This window comes from Tachypleus tridentatus, chromosome 11, assembly GCF_004210375.1.
Source record: "Tachypleus tridentatus isolate NWPU-2018 chromosome 11, ASM421037v1, whole genome shotgun sequence".
Lineage (NCBI taxonomy): Eukaryota > Metazoa > Arthropoda > Merostomata > Xiphosura > Limulidae > Tachypleus > Tachypleus tridentatus.
Genome location: NC_134835.1, coordinates 76,612,269 through 76,636,630, shown reverse-complemented (window position 1 = coordinate 76,636,630; position 24,362 = coordinate 76,612,269). Strand labels below are relative to the sequence as shown.

The 24,362-nt window shown below is 29.4% G+C and overlaps 1 protein-coding gene across 8 annotated transcripts in view; it reads right to left on the bottom strand.

Moving 5' to 3' along the window:
* LOC143232508 (multidrug resistance-associated protein 1-like) overlaps positions 1-24,362 on the bottom strand; it is a 55,965-nt gene that overhangs the window by 24,444 nt on the left and 7,159 nt on the right. For 6 of the 8 annotated variants that reach the window (XM_076468068.1, XM_076468063.1, XM_076468065.1 and 3 more), the window contains exons 2-12: positions 23,985-24,161; positions 23,378-23,503; positions 21,843-21,980; positions 21,266-21,406; positions 19,320-19,381; positions 18,151-18,282; positions 17,668-17,808; positions 13,034-13,208; positions 9,135-9,389; positions 6,848-7,051; positions 5,412-5,558 (exon numbers count right to left, since the gene is read on the bottom strand). In XM_076468068.1, the coding sequence (XP_076324183.1) occupies positions 5,412-5,558; positions 6,848-7,051; positions 9,135-9,389; positions 13,034-13,208; positions 17,668-17,808; positions 18,151-18,282; positions 19,320-19,381; positions 21,266-21,406; positions 21,843-21,980; positions 23,378-23,503; positions 23,985-24,161 (1,698 nt within the window). Of the gene's footprint in view, positions 1-5,411; positions 5,559-6,847; positions 7,052-9,134; positions 9,390-13,033; positions 13,209-17,667; positions 17,809-18,150; positions 18,283-19,319; positions 19,382-21,265; positions 21,407-21,842; positions 21,981-23,377; positions 23,504-23,984; positions 24,162-24,362 lie in introns of those variants that run through there. The other 2 variants (XM_076468064.1, XM_076468071.1) reach the window with 2 other exon arrangements.

The window sequence follows — 24,362 nt, the reverse complement described above, 5'->3', positions numbered from 1 at the left end:
ACACAAAGGTACCAGCTTTCAGTTTTTAAAATTGTATTTCATTTTCAGTGTTTTGTACAAGAAAAACATTTGAGTGGAAAAGTGCAAAAACGTTTCTAATCTCACTTAAGTCAAATTTTCTACAATGCACAACTCAATATCTACACAAAAGTCACACGTTGTGTGTACAGAATCAAAATTAATGGTATAAAATTAATAAGCTTACGATTATAGAAAAGAAAGAAAAGCTGAATATTGCTGGTTTATAGTTGTCTCCATAGCTGCAACTTACTCATTACTTCTCAGCTCTACTAACTATACTAAAGTTATCAACTGTTATATTTTGTTAGTAAATGCCAAGCAATGCTGAAAGTATTCTCCATTATTTGTTATGTTTTAAGGGTGTAGTTTACTTTATTGTATCATTACTTCCATCATCTAAGATTTCCTAAGGTGAATTATTTTTTATTGTAACTGATGTGTATGATAAACACATTTCATTTATTTTCAGAAAAATAAAATATGTTTATTTTATTCCTTTTGAATTTTTTTGAAAAACAGAAAAGAATAGGCACAGTGCTTGCAGCTTGGTTGATTTTGACATGAAAGTGATGATAATTTAGAAAGGAATCCAAATTTGATGACAAAATCCTTATATGCATCAAAATGATACTTCAGTGCAGTGACAGTTTGCTCAACCACAACAAAAATACTTTAGTTCTGATTTTATTTTTGATTCAGAGTATGGTACTCGCTGCATCTCCATCACCACTGTGACAATTGCACACCCATACACATTTCTGGAAAGAACTACACTCACTATGATCACATAATTCAGCAACTTGGCCTTCAAATTAATCAAACCTTATTTTCTAATCTTCAAAAAATTGGATAAAAGCATCTAATAAGAACACAACAGCACTGAGATTTAATTCAATTTGTTAAAGTACAAGACTTTTGTGGTGGAACTGTTCCAAGAATGTGTGCCAAATAATGATCAGAATACTCAAATCTGCTTCCTCAAGTTTATCACCAATTGATCAAATTTCATTTCTACAAAAAGTGTTTTGTTCAAAGTCATTTGCCATGGATGTCAGCACTTTGTGTACAGGGGTGTAACTTTTCAAAAGGACCAAAACAGCTTTATATATATTGCTGGTCACTGAGTTTCTGAAAGTTGTTTGGCAGCACCAAGTCCTCAAGGTTTCAGCTCTTGCCAGCAGTGTGTAAATGCAGTTAGAAACTATACTGTATCAAAAAACTCATAACTGTAGGGTAACACTAAGCACTGCTTTTTCAACCACGTTTAACCAGTGAGTTGCACAAATCATATACCAGTTATAAGGGTTTCTGTCATGAATTATAGCTTGAACACCACTATATTTTCCTTTCATACTGGAAACATTATCATAAGATTGGCCAGAGCAATGTTTTTACAATAATATCATTCTCCATCAAAATGGCCAATATAATTTCAGCTATGTTTTTTCCACTATGGCCTAACATTGGTAAGGAGTTTAGCAATCTTTTTCCAGAAGCAGTTGGTAAAACAAAACAAACCATAAAGATAAGTTGATCTAGTGTTAGAAAAAACCTACAAAAAACAGTGAATAAAATTTAGCAGATTTTAATTCCTTGATAGTTGGCTGAAGTATGTTGTCACCCACATGACATATTAATTCTTCACAAATAGTACAGGACAGATATAATGTTTATTCCTTGCCTTGGTTGGTGAAGCATATGATGTATTCAGCAAAATATTAGGTCATACTTTGCTCAAAATTCCAGTATATGAAGATAATCATCATTATGGGCAGACCCAATAGTTTTATCTCTACTTCAGAAAGCAATTCCTCATTCGGAGATAAACGTAATCATGTTTTAGCTCTTTATAGCACCTTAAGCTAGTAATCATGTTTATTCTCAAACTGAGATACAATTTTATTGTCCATACAGTTGATAACTCATTGGCTTGTACACATTACTGTCATGGCCTCTTAGTGCATTTTGTTGCTCTCATGAAACAAAATCCTTCCAACCCTATATTTCCAGTCATTGTACCAACAAGTAAAGAATCAATCTTCTCTTGCACAAAGTTTACATGAAAAACAGTATACCTTCCCATCAGATGGTGAATAGTAATGCTATGTAGGTGTGCAACAAGCTCTCCTCTCAGCAAGTGCACACACAAGAAGAAATACTTTGAATAGTATAGGCAATAAGGAATAGAAGGAATTCTTGAAGAATGTCTGAGATTTGAAACTCTCCATCACAGTGTTGATAATTCTTATTACTGTTACTAATCAAAAAGTTTTTCAATTATTCTGATATGTTATCTCTTTGTAGGTCAATGACAATCACAAATTGTAATTATCTCTTTGAAGTTTATTATACAATTGAAATTTAAGACTTTTCAGATGAAGAAAGATATTTTCAATCTTAAAATAAATATTAGTTTGTGCTCATGCCAGTAAAAAAAAGAACTATGTATATTCATGGGCAAATCTTTAGCAAAAATACTTCATTAAAAAAACTGACTTTTTGTGCGCAAATAAATTGGAATGTTCACTAAATATCTGGCAAGTTTTGTGAAAATACACATTATATTAAATGACACAGTATTAAAAATGTATTCCAGTACAACACAGTTGTTTGTCCCTTAAACAGAACCCATATTGAGAAAATTAATATTATAAGGTTTTTATAAATTTCATCTGATTTAATTTTTTTTCTCTATGGGCTCTCTTTAGACCATGGGGCCCTGGTGATTGATAGAACTGCCAGAGTCTTAATCCATTACTCGTTTCCATGCTAGAGCCATTTATGGAACACTAAAATCCACAAATCACATTTTCAATGTCATGAATTTATTTATAACTAAGCTGATGGGATTGCTTTGCAATTAGTGTTTATCACACACTAACATTTTAGGAGTTGTATACTCATTTTGAAGACTTTGTGTCAGTAACATTCAAAGTTAAACAGTTGAAAGTTTGAAACATATTACACTAGATTTTAAGCATCTATACTTCACTACATAAATTAAGCAAAATTAAATAATTTTAATTGGTTTAATTTAACATCAGCTGAACCAAATAATTACCTCTACAATTCCAAAGCTTGCTGTTCCCTAAAATCTTTTGTTATGAATTTATGTTACATAAGCTTCTATTTTTATAATGCTAACATAAAGATAGAAAGCCTCTTCAGTACCTTGAATGTGTTTGAAACCAGTTTATTGAATAAGATGTTTTATTAATTTTTAAGGATGCAGTTACTAAGAGTAAATAATCATTTGTTCTTTAAAGGTTCAATTGCCTTTGGTACATAGAACATGTATGACATTGAGAGGTGGTTATATACTTGTTTACAATAAAACATACCAAAGTAAGAACTGGAATGCATTAACATTTTCTGACACTAAAAATTTCTTTCTGATAGATACTCATCTCTCTCACTTGTAGATTTTTATAATTCAGTGCTGCCTTCTATATGCAAACCCATTTCTTGCTCACCACTTAAATTTACGTGATTTTATGCAATATTCCTGCATTGTTGTATGCAAGTGAGCAAAATGTTAGAAAACTAAAATCCAAATTTTATATTTCTACAACAATTGGTGTTTTAGTAGATATTTTAACAAAAAACATCAGTATTATTACAAAAGTCTATAAACAAAAACAATATACTTCTTTATATACGAGTGACAAAACCAAAACTTATGAGTAAACAACAACAATTTGGCATGCTTTTTTAATTAAGATTGCCTGAAGTTCACTAGAGACCTTGGGAGCAAACACACTGGCATTGAGAAACAGGAGTTTCTCTTTATTCTGCACATGGTAATAGAGTAAGGAATGTATTTGGAAGATTGTGAAACTTGATTAATTGAAAGATGTTGAGCTTGGCTAGCACATGATTGATTTGGGTTGCAGAGGTCAAGCTGAAAGAAGGTAAAATAATTTACAAATGTTTCAATATCTTCTTATCTTATGTGAAGCAAAACAATGTCCCTTATTAGACTTATGACTCCTCAAGGAAATGAGGATCTGTGTCTGGAAAATATGATGTGAGTAGAAAACTAGTGCCTCAAGAAAAATCTACTTGAATAGTGTCAGATGGTAGGAAAACAGAATTAAGGTAGAGTGAAAATGAACTGAAGAAAGAAATGGAAGGTTTTAGCTTGACTAGGGCCATAAGGTATTCTTGCAGAGTACATATCTAAATGGTGCCTCCTGACAAAAGAGATGATTAGCCAATAAGGACATAGTGAGTCAGCTGTGCTATGAGAATATTTCATGCTCCTATCAGTGGACTGTTCTCACATGCTCATTTGCATGCAATAATGTCATGTGGAAACGTGAATTTAGGTGGAAGCCTCAAGGCTAGTAGTGAGCAAAAACACTTGCATATAGAGGGCAGCAATGAATCAGGAAAGTTATGTGTGAGAGGAGGTTAAGTATCATGTTAGAATTCCAGCATTGCTCAGGCTATATTTTGCCTGACCAGCATATATAAGACAATTTCAGTTAATAGAACAGATGATAAACAGCAATTGGGATTCCAAATCTTGTAATTATAACTCTGAAGTCAGATTGGAAACAAGCATAATTCAACTTTTCCATTTTTCCTCAACTTGAGAGGTCATTATTTTATTATTGATGTGTTTTGTGTTTGTGTTTTATTTTATAGCAAAGCCACATCACATTATATGCTGAGCTCACCGAGGGGAATCAAACTCCTGATTTTAGTGTTGTAAATCCGTAGACTTACTGCTGTACTAGCAGGGGCTTTATTATTAGTATGTTTGCTCATGAAAGACTTTTTTAAAATATAAGTTTAAATAAAATATCAATAAAGATAAAGATGTGAGAGGTACAAATCTCACAAGTTTTTTACAGGAAGAAAACTTGTTAAGTATGTCAAAAACTGGTAAAATGATTAAAGGATTTTCACATATAAATAATTGAGAAATTCTGCAAGAGAGCTTTAGATACTTTAGATGTTATAAAGAGAAGAGTAAAAAAGAAACAAAATATTTTTCATTTGTATTTCCTTTAAGAAATTTTTTCCTAATTTTGGTAATAGATATGCATTTTTAATTTAATTAATTAAAATCATAACTAAAGCAAAAACGTTGAACAGTCACCCTTTAATTAAAAACTTATAGACATGAAAATAAAAAACCAAAAGAAAAATATAAATTTGAACTGCACCTAATTTTGCAATTTAATCTAATTATTCTTTCAAAAATGAATATGCTTGTAGTTAGTTCAAAACAGAAAACATAATTCCAGTGGGTTACAAGATATTTTGTATTATTAATACTACACATGCACCAAAAATATACAGCACTATATAATAATATATTAATTTAAAATTGTCTAGAAAAAAAATATCTTTAACATTACATAATAAAAAGCATACATTACCAGAGCTGCAAATGTGATAAGTCTTGGCAGAAAAGCCAATGGTCCTCGAAGTATGTTAAACAATGAGAGAGAGACAAAAGCTTTGTTAGAATCAAGAATATTTTTGGAATCAATTAAGATATACATAGTGAAACTGGCCAATCCAATCTGAAAATTAAAATCAAAATATATATACATTAACTAGCATGTTTTCAGAATAAATATTAATTTTTTGTACTTTCTCACGTACTAGAAACTTCATCTAATTAATTTATCAAAATTTCTTACTCTCTCTATTATTTGATGAAAAAATTATTCTTTGTCTAAGCGTAATCTCCATAATAAAAAACATTAACACTGAAAGAAATAAGATTAAAATAAAAATACGCACAAATTATTCCAGAGAATGAAAGTTTTTTCAGCAAATAAAACAGGAGTAAAAATAAAAAGAAAACTATACGTAAAAACAGCTCATTTGGGTTGAGAAAATGTTCTATGTAGAGGAGCAAACAACATTTCAACCTTCTTTTTGTGAACCTGACGATGACTGAAGAAGGTCGAAACATTGTTCGCTCCTCTACATAAAAAATTTTCTCAACCCAAATGAGCCATTTTTACATATTTTTTCTCTACAAGTGGATTTTCTTGACATCACTGAAAATAGAAAACTGCCAAATTTATTTATTATAAGCAAACATCACACAATAAAATATTGTACATAATGTGGATTATCTTTATAAAAATAGATAATTAAAATCATCACATTTACTGGATTTTATATGACACATATATCCAATAGGGAGGTTTTGTACTGAAAGTTATTCTTTTGCTGCAGAGAACAAAATACTCAAAATGTGTTGAGGGTCTAGACAAATATTTACTGTAAGTAATTTATCACTTATTAATATTAACATCTGCTCAGAGCATGCCACCTGTTTATAACAAAACTGAAATCCAATATGATATTGGTAATGACTAGAGCTAATTAAATACACTTCTCTTATTTGTAATTTATAAATATTAGAATACACTTTTTTGTCAGTTGAGTACCCTTGCAGTTAACAATAGTTTCAGGTATAATCTAAGTAATATTTTATAAAGTTTGGTTAAGGTAGAAGATAGAAGCAGTCTTGATAACATATACATACCTAAGTGATCTTTACATTCAAAGTATAATATTAAATATAAAATTAAAAAGAAAATATACCTACATATATTAAACATTCCAACCAATACTGTTAATGAAAATAACTAAAAATAAATAATATAGTTAATTACAAGATGAAAAAAAGTATATTTGTTGTAAAGAATTGCATCTTTGTAATAAAGACACGTGTCTATGTCACTTTAAATATTATATTCTAAAGCAGCTTCCAGTGAGCGTGTCATGCAAAACCCAAGATGGTGTGATGCATAAATAACTTACTAAAGTAAAAAGATAATATAGCTTCACTTACCAAAAAAGGTGCACAAGTAAAAATAAACACAATGAATGCTGCCAAGTAGGCTTGAACTGTTAAACAATGAATTTCTTTAGCTCTGTATTTTTTTACCGAATCCCTGAATGGTTCTTCCCAGGCATACAATTTGATTACCTTGATCCCTCCTAGAATCTCATTCATCATTTTGATGCGCTTGTCTTTTTCTTTCATTAGACGTTGCTAAAGCCATATATGACCAAAAATTATGTCACACATATGCACAGAGTGATTTTTAAGAAAGACTGAAAAATGTTATGATTAAACGTAAATGGTAAATAATTCAAGAGAGGCATCCAACAATATAATGAGCAAAGAAAATTCATGGGTAGTCAATAGGAAAAACAAGGGCAAGGCTAGCCTACAGAACTAGGATATACAGAAAAAAATAATAATTTATTAAACAGAAATACTGAAATCAAATTCAATTACCAATAATTATTCAAATTTAATTTAAAAAACAAATAGAAACAAAACAAAGAGGTTCAAATAGTTGAATATTGGATGACAAATCATGCTAGAATGTCTTAATTAATAACTTACTTAATCAGAATCACTATTCTGCATCATAGTTTATGCAAAGACCAGTTTTTAAACTTAGTAAAAACCAAAAATATAAAGATGAAATACACAAAGAGAAACAGAACAGATCTAAGTGAATACTTTTTTACAGGACAAATGAGAAAAACATAATTACATAGAAAAACATAGAAACACAATGAATAGCTAATATGTAAGGTACAGAAAAAGTGGTAACATTTGCATACTGAGAAAAAGTCTTTAATGATGTGCTTCTGTAACTAACAACTAAACTAACTTACTAGTTTTGTTAGTGTATTATTGTAAAAAGTAAAGGTATGAAAAGAAAAATATTCAAAACCTCTATTAATGAAACTGATAAATTATACAAATATTCTATTTAGATACAATCTAATATCTGACTTTACTTTTTTGTGATAAGTATTCATAGAAAAGGCAATTTTGAGTAACACAATTCTCAACACACAGCAAATGTCTTTCATGTTAATTATCAGTATATGTAATAATTTTATTACATATTGAAAGTTAACTTCAAATTTCAAGAATATGATGATGATAAGCATTTCAGTTTGTGGACTTTGTGGTTTTTAGTAGAGCATAGCTTCAGATAAGAAATAAACTAAAACTAATGTTTTCAGTTTGCAAAAGAATTTACAAGTGTAAAAACAAATTTGGGCTAAATATTGTACACTTAAATTCCTTGAGATATTTATAATGAATTTATATTTAAGCATTATGAAGTTAGTTTATATAATTTCTACATTTTAACTTAAGGAATAACACAAGAGCAAAAATTTACATTAAAGTTTTAGCTAAATGTGAATACATTTATTTAATGAATACATATATTTTAAAAAGTTTCTCTGAAACACTAATGCCACATGTTGTGTAGAAATGAGAAGCAATATAAACATGTAAATATTTATAAAATATTTAAAACATCTGAATCACTACAAAGTCATTAGCACCATATTAAAACACCTCAGGGACATGAGACAGCAAATAATATGTGGACCACTCATGCATATAATTTTTGTTAAACTAGACAAGTGTTACTTCATACATTTTATGTTAGTTACTGCTAATTTTACTTATTTTTACTACACATTTACATGACAATATGACTTACCAACTTATTTAAAGTATCAACAAGGTACTTCATCAAACCATAACAGGTATAACGTTTAGAAAATTTCTTCTCAGACTTATGTTAGAGTAACATAGCATAGGCCCTTCATTCCTAACTTAGCCTAAAAGTTAACTATAGGCTAACTGAGAAAGCTTTTCTTAAGCCTAACCTAGGCCTGCCTGTAAGTTTAAATAAACCTAGCTGTAACTAAGCATTATTTAGGCTACATTAAATTAGCCTAATGAGATATTTTTCTGTTATAACTTGAGTGTAACCTACATACATCAGCATAACACCAACTGAAGTGGTGTTTCTACTGCCTCACATTGCTTGCATTGTTAATGTTTCTTATACCACTGTCTACAAAGGAAATTGGGTAAAATAAGTTATAAATGAATTATTTGCTTTATAGTCAACTGTACTGACTTCCAATTAATTTTTACATATTTTATCTTAGGCTAAAATTTTGCGGCCCCCATTATCTTCAAAACAACTGATCAAAAGCTCCATCTACCCTTCCATTAATCTGCTACTAATAGTCACTGTTACCATATTATTCAACTTCTTACATAAAAAAATAACAAAATAACAAATTACTTGAACAATCTTCATCTTTGCTGAGATGAACCCATTTATAGGAAGCAACAGAATTATCATAATAACACCTCCAAGAGTTGAAACACCAAGATGACCCCACAGAAGCCAGAGAGAGATTCCAATTTGTAAAGGTGCTGACCATATTAAGTTCATCATGATAACAAACTCCATAATACGCTGAGTATCTACTGCCATAAGGTTTACTATTTCCCCAACTGTAAACTGTCTTTTGGCATCGTTTGAAAGTTGAAGTGACTGGATATAAATGAAAAAACAAAACAAAAACACTGAAGATCTTAAAAGTTGTATATACATCAAAATCCTTAACTGTTTATACCTATGGTGTATACTGTTATCTGTATTTTTAACACACCTTTAAACTGATTAGGTATTTTATTTTTACTGTTCTGTGAAGATAAGTTTTATGGATGGTCAAAACACATGTAACAATCTTTAGCAAAAACAGTTTTATGTTTATATCAAAACTTCAAATTTTTCATGCATGTACCTACAGTAATTAACCATTATTAATCCACACACACTTTGCAATCATATATAAAATGAAGTGATTCTACAATTGTGACACATTATGATGATGATATCTGCTCTTTTTTCTTTATCTAGTACCACATAATTACATGTCTTTTTATTCTTCCATGTTTCTGTAAAATCACTACTGCAGAAGGACAAAATTCTGATGAAATGGGTGCATGACAATAGAAAGGATGGTAATATACTTAGAGATGTTCACATGCCACATCTGAACAATGTCTTCAGAAAAAATAAGAAAACACTGTCAGAAGTATTATCAAGTAGCAAGTGTGCCAAGGGTCACCAAAATTAACATTGCAATTAGCAGTTCTTGTCAATTTTACAGGGATAGGGATACCAAACACAAAATTTGTGCAGTTCACAATTTCTTTCTTGGGCTGGCTCTGAGGAAGAGGTAGTGAACATCTGTTTCACAGATGATGAGTGAACCAAGGTTTAGCAGACTATTATTGAGAAATGAACAAACCTTATATGAAGTAAAGTTAATTGAAAATGTTGGATGAGGAAGATGAGCATACTTAAAAATGATAAAACTGCTTCTAATTGAAAGCATCCAACAGCCAAAGCTAAAGTCACTAAGAAGGAAAAGTTTGTGACTCAAAGAAATGGCAGATGATATGATCATTGGACAAGCAAGATAGCAGTAGATCTAATGGTAGATTTCCAAATCAGGAGATTATTTGTGTAAAGAATATGCCAAAGATGAAATAACTCTTTGGAAGAAGAACAGGAACAACAAGAACAAAAAAAAGAAGATTCAGGAACCAAGAAAACACTGCACTTCTGAAGAAAAATTATCTAAAGCCACAAAACAAATACAAATCAGGTGCTTTTCTGGTAACTAATAGAGGAAATCACATTTATCAATTGTGGATTTCCTGAATTGCACTTCAAATAGTAGGGAAGTACATGTGAATAGATGAACATCACAAAAGAATGCAAAAGTGGAACTCATAATGATGTGTCAGGACAGTCAGCCACTGTCACAAAGAAACTCATATTTGCAGAAGGAAGAAACTTGTACATTCCTAAAGGGTTTTTGGTTAGTTTCTTTTCATTTTACAGATACAGCTTCAGATGATGTAAATCAACTTATCAAAAAATAAATAAACCTACTACTAGAAAACAAGAAAATGTCATATTTTAGGTTTTTCTTATACCAAAATGCTTGGTCAATGTTGAACAGCTCCAGAGTGGCTCAGTGGTAAATCTGAGTGCATACAACACAGTAAATCGGGTTTTGATATTTGTGGTGAACACATCACAGATTGTTCATTGTGTAGCTATGTGCTCAATTATAAAGAGTGTTGAATATATTTACTTATATATGACAAACATTTTAATTTTTGGATAATTTATGTCTGATAGTTGGTTGCCATTTCCAATTCATAGTAGTATTTGTCACTCTCAAAAAATGTTATAATTTTTTGTACTATGTAAGTTTACTGGGACAATTATTTCACAAAACAGTTAAAGTAAACTTAACAACACAGGGATTCTTTCCAGAGAAATTTATTGGGTACAGGCAATGTTTATGTTGTGTGCATGTCTCTTCCAGAAAAATAAACTTTAAAGCAACCAAGAGCACAATATCTGAAAATTGTATAAAAATGAAGATAAAAATACAAATATGCAACATATAAATCTGTGTGTGTGTGTATAAACAAGAAGACAACAAAAAACAGAAAAGGCTAAGATTAAAAAGTGCATTTTAAACTTGTTTAAACATTTTCATTTATACATTTTATATTGTTCACCAGATGGAGGTTTAGCATGATATGTTAATGATATTTAATGCCTAGAAACTTCCTGAATGTCTAGATTTAGAGTAGCACTAATATACAAACACAAGAGAGTCGTTGTTGATTAGTGAGTGAATTGGTCAGTGAGTCTGCTGTTACAGTATTGTTGGACAATTACCGAGCTAGCCGACTAGTTCCAAGTTTGTACCATACATGCAAGAAATAATTTAACAAGTCAGTGTTTAGATTTATTTTATTTGTTAAACTTATCACTTGCTAAGTTTGTATAAGTTGTGATAGAACAAACAAAATGCCTTCATTTTCATTAAATGAACTGGACTTTACATTTATTTTTATATTTCAAATGATCATAAAGAACCCACTCAATTACAGAAACCATTACAACAGTAGAAAGTAAAGCACATACTTAATATAAAAGTTCCTCATTCATTTCAGTACAAAGTCAGAAAATTATGTTTTACAATACAGTAGAGAAAAAAATTATAAGAACTTGTACATTAATTCATATGAAATCAAAAGCCTTCACATGAACTGTATTTTATAATCTAAACTTATACAAAATATCAGAAGAATATGATTGTTTATAAATAGTCATGAGTGAGGATAAAATGGTAAACAGTTTATTGCTTTAGTATCCAAAAATAATAAACAATCTTGTTTATCTATTTAATGATAATTCATAACAAATAACACCTGTGCTAGCCCTATAATAACAATATCCTAATATACAACATATTAGATTTTAATAAGTGATAAATGCTCTTAATTTGAAATTGAAGTAATTTAAGTGTAATATACATTAATATATATGCTGACAAATGTAAAGCTTAAAATATGTTTCTAGTTAGTCTAATTACGTGTTAAAATCTTCAAAGTTACAATTTGATGCAGGAATCTTTATTAAATTATTCAAATCTTAAAGTTGTTAACATAAATTTGAAAATGTATTTATACTTTTTGTTGAGCATTTCCTATAAAACATCAATTGATACTATATACTTATATATATATATATATTTAATTATGACAAAAAATGAAAAAAATGCCCATTAATAATGTTTTCACATTATAAATGACAATGTAATTTAGTGAATGCTTTTATTATAGATGGTTGTGAAAAAAAAAGTTTGCTGTTTGTTTGTCTAAAGAATGTTCAATGTATGAGAGAAGTGATAATTTTAACACTGCTTAATTTGATTATACTTTAAAATAATCATTTTAGTTTTGTTTTCTATACTTATATTCTTATATAAGCCAAATTCCATGTAATTTTAAGCTAGTTGAATTAGCAAGCATTTTTATAATTAATAATTCATTTTTTATATTTTTCTTAAAATAAATAAAAAATTCCTGTTAATTATATTTTTTTTAAAAAAGCAACAAAACTATTTTCAAACAAAATAAATTTTTACTTTAAACATATATTAATAATTTATCATCACTCAATTTTTTATTCAGAATTATTTTGCTCAAAAACAACAACTTTATTATATTCAAATAGGCTTAAACATAATTGTAGCTACTAGAAACAATAGTCTGACATCGTTAATGCCCAATGACTGCATCTGTTAAAATGTCAAATACCTTCTTGTAAATAGTAGATATTATGCATGACCGCATTCTCATTGCTGTAAGGCTGATACAATATTCATACTGGTTGTTGAACAGAGATTCAATTATAGATGCAAAAAGCATTAATCCTGCATAAAAGAAGCCTTTCCAAAAAGGTTCATTTCCACTCACAAAAGAAATAACCAAGCTGAAATAAAAAAATACATAGGTTGACGTAAATATACAGCTATAATCTCTATAGTTGAATTTCTACTGAAACTTTATATCATTATAATTTTCCCTCCCACATATAAAAAAGGGCATCCACACCTTTCAACACATATAAGTAATTTCAATATAAATCAAATCAGATTCAATTTCATCAAATTATATAACATTTCCTATTAAAAGCATAGAATAATTAAAAATACTAAATTTAACAGCAGTTTATCAAACCTAAAATACTGCAGAGAAATGAAAATTATAATTTTATAAAAGTGATAGAAATTAAACAATAAAATATTAGAATATTGAGAAACAAAACATAAATTGGAAGTTGACAGCAAAGGAAACTTTGTACAAAATATATTTTACTCTTATAGGAACAAAACTATAATGTAAGTTATTAAAATTGATGCAAATAAAATTTATTTACAGTTTAATCACAAATTATTATACGTGCACTCACAAACATCTTTTTACAAATACTGAAATATATATAAATACATAAAATGTAAGGATAACAAGGGAGACATATTAGTCCATTTAGATTGTCCCTTCCACTATATTAAATTCTAAAAAAATGATAACACACTCAATGATTACCCTTATGATTCAAATTTTTATCAAGTATTTCCTTAAATTAATGCATTTACCAAATAAGAAGGCATCCCATTCCAAAAGCAAATCATCCTGTTAGAATAATAAAGCTGCCTTAAATGAAGATGCCTCCTACCCTGTCAAAAGTCTTACCATTCTAATCATTAAGCACAAAAAAGTGATGCACCAAAAACATTCATCATCTTAATAATCTTAAACACCTCAGTAAGATACCCTCTTTTTCAACAGAAAACAGTTGTATAGATCTTAACCTATCCTTATATGACAACCTTTCCATCCAAGGTATCATCCTAGCAGACTTCCTTTGAACCCTTTTCAACATTTCAATGTCCTTTCCAAGGTAAGGAACATGAAATGGAACACTGTACTCCAAATGAGGATTAACCAATGACTTATACAATGATATTACAACATATTTAAACTTATATTTATTATTTCTGTACCTACAATCTAAGATCCTCTTTGCCCTACCACTAGCAACAGCACAATGCTTAGATACTTTATGAGAATGATAAACCACTACACCAAGATCCATTTTTTTCATAACACTGTTGAGGTTATTCCCATCCAAATTATGCTTATTATTCAAATTATGGTAATCCATGTGCATTTATTATAATTAAAACCCATCTGCCATATATTTACCCAACTAACTAAATGATCTAAATCCTTTTGCAAAGCAACAGCATCCTCTTCACAACCAGCAACACATAAGACCTTAATATTACCTGCACATTTAAGTAATTTATGGCTCATTCTTCCATTTATGTCATTAATGTAAATCAAAAATGAGAAAAGATTCTAAGGCAGCTCTGAGGTACTCCACTTGTGACACATCAATCAACCCTCTGCTTTCTTCATCTAGCTACTTTTCTATCCAGTTTGCTAACTTATCCCCCATAACTACATAAATAGTTTTTTTACTAGTCTTTAATTTGCATTCTGTAAAATGCTTTTCAAAAATCTAGATACACCAAATCTACATTGTTACCCTCATCTATATGAGCAGTAGCTTTTTCAAGCAGTGTCAAAAGATTTGTAAGACAACATTTTTCCTTAGTGAAACCTTGTTGAGTGAGTATCTAACGAAATTCTAAACTTAGTTAAATGGCTTTAGGAAGCATCTTTTTTATCAGACTTTCCAAACTTTTTCCCAAAACTTATGTAAGACTAATAGATCTATAATCACTACAACAATTTTTATCACCTTCCTTGAAAAGAGGAGTAACATTAGCCCACTTCCAATCTTTAACCTCTTTCAAAACCCTCAAGAAAATATTATCTGTCTCAAGGTATTTATCATTCTTTAAAATTTCCGATTTAAATTTAACAAGTCCATAATTAATACAATCATCTTGTTCAAACTTGTTTCTACCTATCAACTGTTCAAAATGTGGAATATTGCTTCAATCTTCTTTAGTACAATCTGAAGACAAAGTAAAATTTAACACTGCAGCCTTCCCATAACCATGAGATACTAGTCTTCCTTTCTTACCCTTCAAAGGTCCTAATCCCATCCTAACATTTTGTTTACCCTTAATGTATTTAATGTCCACCTGTGGCACAGCAGTATGTCTATAGACTTACAACATGAGAAACCAGATTTCAATAACCATGGTGGGCAGAGTACAGATAGCCCATTGTTTAGCTTTGTGCTTAATTTTGAATAAAAAATAATGTATTTAAAAGAAATCCTAACCATTCATTTTTAAATTTTCAGCCACTCTTTTTTTCATAAGTTTTATTTCCTAATTTTCCATTTAACCAACTATCTTGATCTTCTATAATCCTCCAAAAGATCCATCAATACAATCAATTTACACTTCTTACATTTATAATACTTTAATTTTATTCTTTATATTCTCTATAAGTCAAATTGGTTTTATATATGCAACCAACATTCTTCTGTGAAGAACATACTTATCTTGAATGTTTTAGAATGCATTTATATTATTTTACATATTTTCTCAATACCACCAACTAATTTAGCTCTCCAATTCACAAAAGGTAATTCTCGTCTTAATCATACATTTTTTTTTTAATTTGGAACCAAAACCTCATGCATAGTAGGTTCCCTGAACAACTGGTAAAAAAATACATCCCGTTGGGTTTATAAAACCCATCTTTATAATTGTTTGACTAACATTTCCTATTTTATGCATCTGAAATTAAAATGTTCCATAATTATAATTTCATTAACAGATGAAATTTTTATCTCACTAGCTTCATTAGAGATGGTTTGTAACAGATTCCAACTAAAAGCCTTTTCCATTTATAACCACAAACAGCTTCAATTTCAATGATTTTCACTTTAATGTCCTCAACGTGAACAGTAGGTAACTTGTATTTTGCATATAAAGCCACTCCTTCCTTCTCTTTACAGCACTCTATCCCTATTAAACAACCCATAACCCTGTATTTAAAAGAAATTCTTGTCATCAAAACTGTATACATTTAATTTTTCAGTTATTCCCATTATATCAAAATCCTCTATTTCAACCAGTTCTCTTAAGCCATTCATTTTATTTTCTATTCTTCTGACATTACGATAATAACAGTTTAGCTTTCCATCAAAACTACTTTTTTTACCTTGATCCTATGTTATAACACTGTATTTTTCTCTGTCATTCTGTCCTTCATCACTGTCTAGTTCTAGTTTAAAGTTACCCTTACAGCTGAGTTAATTTCATATAATTTCAACTCACAATTAGGTCTTCTCAGTATCTCTTACAGGATTTAGTTATTATGGCCCTTTTCTTTTTATACTTGTATAAATGCCTTGTATTTAACAACAAACTCTTCTGACCTACTCTTCACTATATTATTAACCATATGTGTGCTTATGACAGGAAATCTCAGTTTATGTAAGATCTATAGAATCATGTGCAATAAGTCAAGTGAAAAGTGGATGACACATTACGCAAATAAGTAAAGAAATGTTTGAAATTTTGAGTCATGTGTCTTGTTAATAGAATTAATTCCAAGTTAACAAGGACTTCAGTACTGTGAAGTCTGCCTGATTTGATATTATCTACAATAACTTAAAAAAATATTTATTGTTAAAGTATTTTAAATAAAAGTTGCTTGAAATTAGTATTTAAAATAATTGCCTAAAAGCACTAACTGGTGCTCTTAACTAAAATTAAGTAGCTTTGTTAAATTTAGTTAAGTAGTTTAAACTTAGTTCACTGTGCTCCATCCAGCAAAAAGGTCTACACTCAAGCAACTGTAGTTTGGCTACTGTAACTACAACTACACCTCATGGATGTCATCAGCTTTCAGTGTTTACATAATGACATGTACACTGTTTTTATTACTTTAAGTTTTTGTGCTGTGCTACTGGGCCTACTTTCATTCATTTGATTTGAACAGAAGAACCACAGTATTATTCCTTATCTAGAAGATGACTTAATACTAAACACAGGCTTTACACTTTAATTTCATGAAAATATAATGACATTTTTATTGATGATTTATTATAAAAACAAATCACTACTGGTATATCCTATTGGAAATAAGTCTCTTTATGGTCACCTAACAAATATTTTAATATATAATTATGGAAATATCCTGCATTGTTTTCACACATTTTTTTTCTATACACCCTTTTAAAACGTTTTATAATGTACCCTCCTTTAAATAATGATATCAAATTCAAATGGTATTTCAAATGAGCCCAACCACTTTAAAATCAATCAAACCTAACTTCATTTATTAGACTATGTTCATAAATTTTTCCACATACAGTTTGTGAAGTTCCAACATTTAAAAACTTAAGAATTGCATCAAAATACATATTTTTATTCACTATGATGAAATATACTTACTCCAACACCAAAGGGTTTACAAAAACTGTGACACTACCAACTAACTTCAATAAGGCAGCAACCACCAATTCTGGAGCAAAGGTTTTTATTACTGGGCCAAGAATATTAACATTTGAGTATCTTGAAGCTTCATTATCTTTGCTGAAAATACAAAAAAATTAAATTGTATACTAAAATAAAAGAGCATAATCACTAACAAGGATAATTTTGTAACATTTCAATTCAAAACATTATAGGCAAAAAAAGATTGATAGAGATGAACAATGAAAATTTCCAAATGCACTGAAGTAAGCACAGTGCATATTCTTGCTTCTCTGAAGCCAATTAAGGAGAACATTATTTCTAAAGTTTCAAAGGAAAATGTTTCTTAAAAAATCTAAAGATCTTAATTATATCTGATTTTTCGTTTAAGAAATAACATGTAGTAGCAAATAATAAACAAAATGCAAACATTTCACAAAGAGAAATCACTTTCAGTACAACCTAAATGCTTTCTCCAAGCCAGGTATCCAATGCCTGTCAAAATCCTTAACTAGTTTTCCTGATTCATTCTCTGGACTTAAGTTCCACATCTCTGACTTCACTAGTGGTTTCTTGTATCCTAAAATAGTCAGTCTAAAAAATTTAAATAAAAAATACTTCACTATTAATAAAAAATATTGGTTAAAACAGTGATAATCTCTCTGTAAATGTTTATCTTATTTACAAGTTTGAAATATTATACCTATTAATACATGTTTCATTCTTAATTTTCTAGAACAAATAATATAAGTAATAGATAATACATTATATCATATTTTGAAAACACAAAATAGCTGAAAATAAACAAATGACATCAGGTAACAATAAATTATAATAATAACCATTACAGCTTCAATAACTGTGACACAAAGTACAATACACCTCACTAGTTCAATGTGATAAACACACATACACAAATGTTTTAAATTTCATTCATATCTTTTAGTAACTATGCATTAGTAAACAAAATGTGTTCATTGAATTTATTAAAAACCAAAACAAAATATTTATACTTTGTGGTAACTGGCAATAAGATGTGTGTATACAACACAAACCTCTGGAAAGCTGAGAACATTTTTTTCTTTTATCCTTGTTTCAACAATTATTAATTGAATATAAAAAAACATGCATTTGCTGATACTTACCTAATTAAATGTCAAATTTTATATATTGAAACATTATTCTAACTTTACAGATTAATTCATCACAAAAACATAATTATCTTATAAAATATTTTAAATACTTATTCTTATATTAAAAAAAGATAAAATACAACTACATTTTATAATGCATATAATACAAAATATATGTTTAGAAAAGCTGCTGTAATACTTCTATATTAAAGGTTTGATTTTTAAAGTATAAGGTTCCCATAAACGAGAAGTGGGGCAAAGAGTTTGAGACAGAAAAACTAACACTTTCATATCAGTGGGAGTTACAATTTAAAAATATTAAAAATTATACCTCAGCTGGGGAGGGGTGTTGGGGAGGCAGAGTTCTGCAGTGGGAGGTCCATTACCATTCTACATCACCCCAGTGGACACTCTTCTGCCAAAAAACCATAACTTTGCTCAAATTTTACCACTTTCTAAAAACTGAATACCATTATTTACAATTTAAAAATTACTTACCCTGTGAACCACCAAAATGTTATCTTTGACAAGAATGAAGCTTTTTCTTCAGGACAAACTTTCTAATGTGAGTTCACAAGGAAGAAAAAAGAAATTAGGTGTAACATAAATCTTAAATATATATATTTGTATATACAGTACTGTGCAAAAGCATTAGGACAAAAGAATATTTTGTCATTCTTTCCATTTTATGGGGTTAATTCTTCCATACTATTACAGAATGTAAATTTTAATGCAACAGTAATGTTTCACTGATCCCTGTTGACAAGTGAATGAGTCAGGGTGAGAATATTTATCATTTATTAGAATTCCCATATACTTGGACCAAGGACATGTCATAATGGTTCTGCTTCAATGAACATACTGATTAAATTTAGGGTCTGAACTAACAGTCATGGTACTCCATGCAGTGTTTTAACAGTATAGAAAGAAGCTAGCAAAAAACTAGCATGCAGTACCAGTGTGTGCTATAAAAAATCAGTGTAATAGCACTTCAGAAATAAACCACAATAAAAACAGTGCTTAACAATATATATTACATTTTGTTGTTGTACCACAGCCCAAAACATCCATATAGAAGATATCTTTTCTGACCTGAAACTACAGTTCAAGGAGCATTTTTCTGGTCTTTATGCAAGTGCAACAGAAGTAAAGATCTTCCAAAACCCATTTGATTGTGTTATTGATGAACTGTCACCTGAAGTAAGTGATTGATCTGCAATCCAACGACATGTTGAAGGACAAATACAAAGAATGGAAACTGATAAGAGTTCTATAAATACCTTCCAAGTGACCAATATGTTAATTTAAAAATTTTGCTCCTGGATTCATTTCAGTTTTTGACACTACCTATTTCTGTGAAGACATTTCCAAAGATAAAGTATCTGATATCTGGTTACAGATCAGCCTGACCTGATGAGCATTTGCAATCACTTTTGATGATAAGAAACACTAACTTTGAACTTCAATTAAGCTAAAAAAAATTCAGCATTAGTTTTGATACCACTGCAGAGTGAAAAATATTTGTCATACTTGTTAAACAGCTATTATGAAACTAAAATGATATTTACTATTTAATACAAACCATACACCATGCAAAAGTTTGTCACAACTGTTCAGGCTCACGCTACCACTGGTAAAAATGAGAGTGACTATATTAAAAAACTGTTTGAAATAAGTAAAAAAACTATATCTACAATTTTTTTTAAATTTTCATTGATGCTTACTTATGGAAACTATCTGAAAACATTTTAATTTAACCATCCATTGGCATTAATACTGCTTTAATCACTAATTTCTAACCCAGATGGTTGCTGCTAGTATTTGTAAGTTTAAACAACCATATAATCAGAAAAATAAGTTTATTTTCAAGTGAGTGGATGGAATAATCCAAAGACTGTTAAGTGACAGCATGGAAATGCAAAATGGTTATAACAGTTCAAGGTATGTGTACATTCTTCTATGTCTTCTATTATTTTCATACAAGTACACATATATTAATTATCAAAACTATATATATATATATTAACTTTTGCTAACAAATATAAAAAAGTAAATAGATATCTTTTTGATTTCATTGTATAATTTTATTTTGTTATGCTAAAAGTCTCAGTACATTTGGAACGTGAATAAATTCAGAGTTCATATTTATGAGGCCGAGATTTTATTTTCAAATGAAATATGAGAAGGCACTTAGAATTTATTGCAAGTGATATAATCACAATGATACTATTAAGCATGAGCTTTGTTTTGAGTTCAATATATCAGCTTTGTTTTAGCATAATATCTCTCAAACAAATTTTGTTTCTATGAAATTATTCAAAATAATGTACCTCTCATTAATCACTGAAAGAATATATTTGCTTTAGATATTGTTAAAAAGTTTAAAATGAAACTTTTCTATGATAAAATGTTTTATTATGTGGCAAAAATAGATCAAGACTTACCTTACAAACCTGATCAAAAGCTGGAACTGTTGTTTTTTTATCAGCAAAACAAGAGAAGAAAAATAAACTGACCACGACAGGGAAGAAGATCATTGCGACCACAAAATTAAATGTGCTTTCTAACTTGGCATAATTCGTTTCCTACAAAAATTTAATGAAATGAAAACATTTTTTTACTGCCCACCTTAATGACTATATTAATATTATGCATGCTGACACATACTGAAACATTACTTAAAACATCCCATACATACCTTAATTATTTGCACATTATCATTCAAAATTATCCTCTCAATTAAGAATCACACACATCTAAAATATACATTAACAACATTTATTACTTACACTCAGTACAGATTTAACTATGTCACCTGGATATAAATGTATCCTACTGTTAATTACATACAGCATAAATAACATAGTTAAAACCATCAATAGTAACTAAATTTTTAGTTCCCAAATTCTTAGTTACATATAATAAGTTTTGTCTTCAATTTTTATGCAATACAAAATTGATCTTTTCAAAGACATTCCATTCTAAAAGACAAATGTGAACAGCAATCACAGGTTGACTCACCTGATCAAATGTTCTTAGGAGGATGGATCGATACTGAATAAAACTTCCTATGAGCAAAAACAACCAGAACATAAAGAGGACACCTGAAGTATGCATGCCTTTCTTAACTCCAAAACATATGAATAGAAATGCCAGTAGCTGTAAAAATGACATTTTTGAAAATTATTAATTTTGATAATGGCAGCATTGAAAAGCAAAAGTACTTCAAATAAAAAAACATTTCAATCAGACAAACAGCAAAAACTGAAATTAACACTAGGTACAAATATAAAATGTTTCTGTGAACATTCCTGTAGTGGTTTCGGTTATATATACATATAACTGACATATTTCCAAAAATTAAAAATGTCAAAACTTGTATCAATAAAAATTTATAAATACTGTAAATACATAACATTTTGTTATAATTAGTTATGTGAAGCCTATAGTTGTGCAGAAGCAAGTATTGCATGTTGATAACACACTGTGGAAGCACATGATATATATATATAGACACAAACATTTTTGTAAATAGTTCAGCATTTTCCTTGCAGTGTGAAGTTTAATATTATGATAATTTATTTTTAACTTTGGATGAATTTGCCTGATATTCTCATGCATGTATGCAGAATGTTTGAAAGGGGTTTTAATCTGTGATTAAATTTTATTACCCTTTTTGTTATGAAAAACCTGTTTGGCCATTCTGCTATGGATATTAGTTTAATTTGTGACAATTTCTTGCATTTTAGAAAGACAGGCTCAGTTCAAGCCAATCATTTTGAGCTCCTCAAGAAATAAAGCTTAATTAGACCAGAATTTGAAAACAACTTATTAGAGTTAGATCTTCCACAACTGTCATATCATGACTGATTAATACAAATGGCTATTCTTTTGTAATAATGAACTTTTATTGTTATCACACACAAATGAGTAGAGTGCAGCCATTTTTTTCATTATTCTGCTCAAGAACTCCACATAGAACACTTTCATGTACTATGAACTGCCACCTAGTAGTCATTTCTATAAAAAATCCTAACAATAACTTATTCCAGTGATGAAACTTTACAGAATTGACAGCAACTGCCTGTTGTGGAGACACAAGTGTAGAGGACCACATTTCAAAAGTCTTCCTCCTTGAAGACGAAAGATAGAAGACTTTCAAAACGTCATCCTCTACACTTGTGTCTCCACAACAGGCAGTTGCCGTCTATTATACAAAGTTTCATCATGAATACTCTGCCTAAACAATCTATCACAGAAAAACTTATTCCAGTCTTTCTGATCAAGCAGGAACATCTTTAGTGTAGTTGAATTGCAATGCTCATATATTCATATGCCTCTCAACATACTTGTATACTGACTGGATTAATTTTAATGCGATTACTGCATTCATTATAATTCTAAAGCTCATAAAAGATTGTAAAAGTTTTGAAATTAAAACTTTACTAATCTCAATTTTCATTTACACATACAAACTTTAAATATTACAAGTTAAAGAATTACCATAATTAAACATATAAATGGTTATAAATGTATCCTAGAGTAATTTTACTTACAAACGTTACAAACTTGATGAATGGTGTGTAATAATCAACTGGATATACTTCTTCTTCTGAAGTATAAAGAACAATCCCATGGATTAATTCGACAAGTGATAGACACACCAGTAGCCCAGTCAGTAACTATACAAAATAAACAGAATGCAATAAATATGAAAAAGTAAACATTATACTGTTTACACTTCTAATTCTGTACATTCTTCAAAAACTAATGAATTATGTTTACAGTTACAGCAATGATAATATCATTAATATATGATTCTTTAGGTGAACATATCTGCAAAGTATGAGCTGAACCCATTTTCAACTGAGTGAATTAAAGGAATATTAAAGTTATATAATATAAACTAATTACATTATATATTCTACACATTTCTTTAATATTTATATTAGTGCCACCCATTTTCCTTATTTAAGGGCTGCTTTATGTGAGAACAGACACGTACTGCAAATATTCAGCTCTTAAAAGAAGTAACACTTACTTAAGTACGTTAAATAAATGTGTTTATGTTGACAGTAGCTCATTAGCATTTATAATTTTTGTTCCTTTTAATTATTTCTAATTTAAATATATGTAAAAAACAAAGCAACTGAAACCACAAACACTTTTTGTTGCATTTATCCATGTCCATGGAACTTTCTGCTTCCGACTTCTCACTAAAAACAAAAGCTCCACAGGAGAGAAAACCCACAAAAATACACAGGGTATCCACATCAGTACTGTATTCTGAAAGCATGGTGTAAAGTCTGGTGTTGTGGAGTACCATATGAGGGTAAGGTCCTGAAATGTAGAAAAACAAAATGGTCACATAACTAAAAATTTACTTGTTCTGCTACAAAAGTAATCCATTTTAGGAATTACTGAAACACAAAAATAAAATATTTATGTTTGTTTGTGAATATTCAATGAGATACCTTCATTATAAAGTGGTGAATTGTTTGCTTAGAATCCAAAATCCTTATATAGTACAGCAGTAATTGA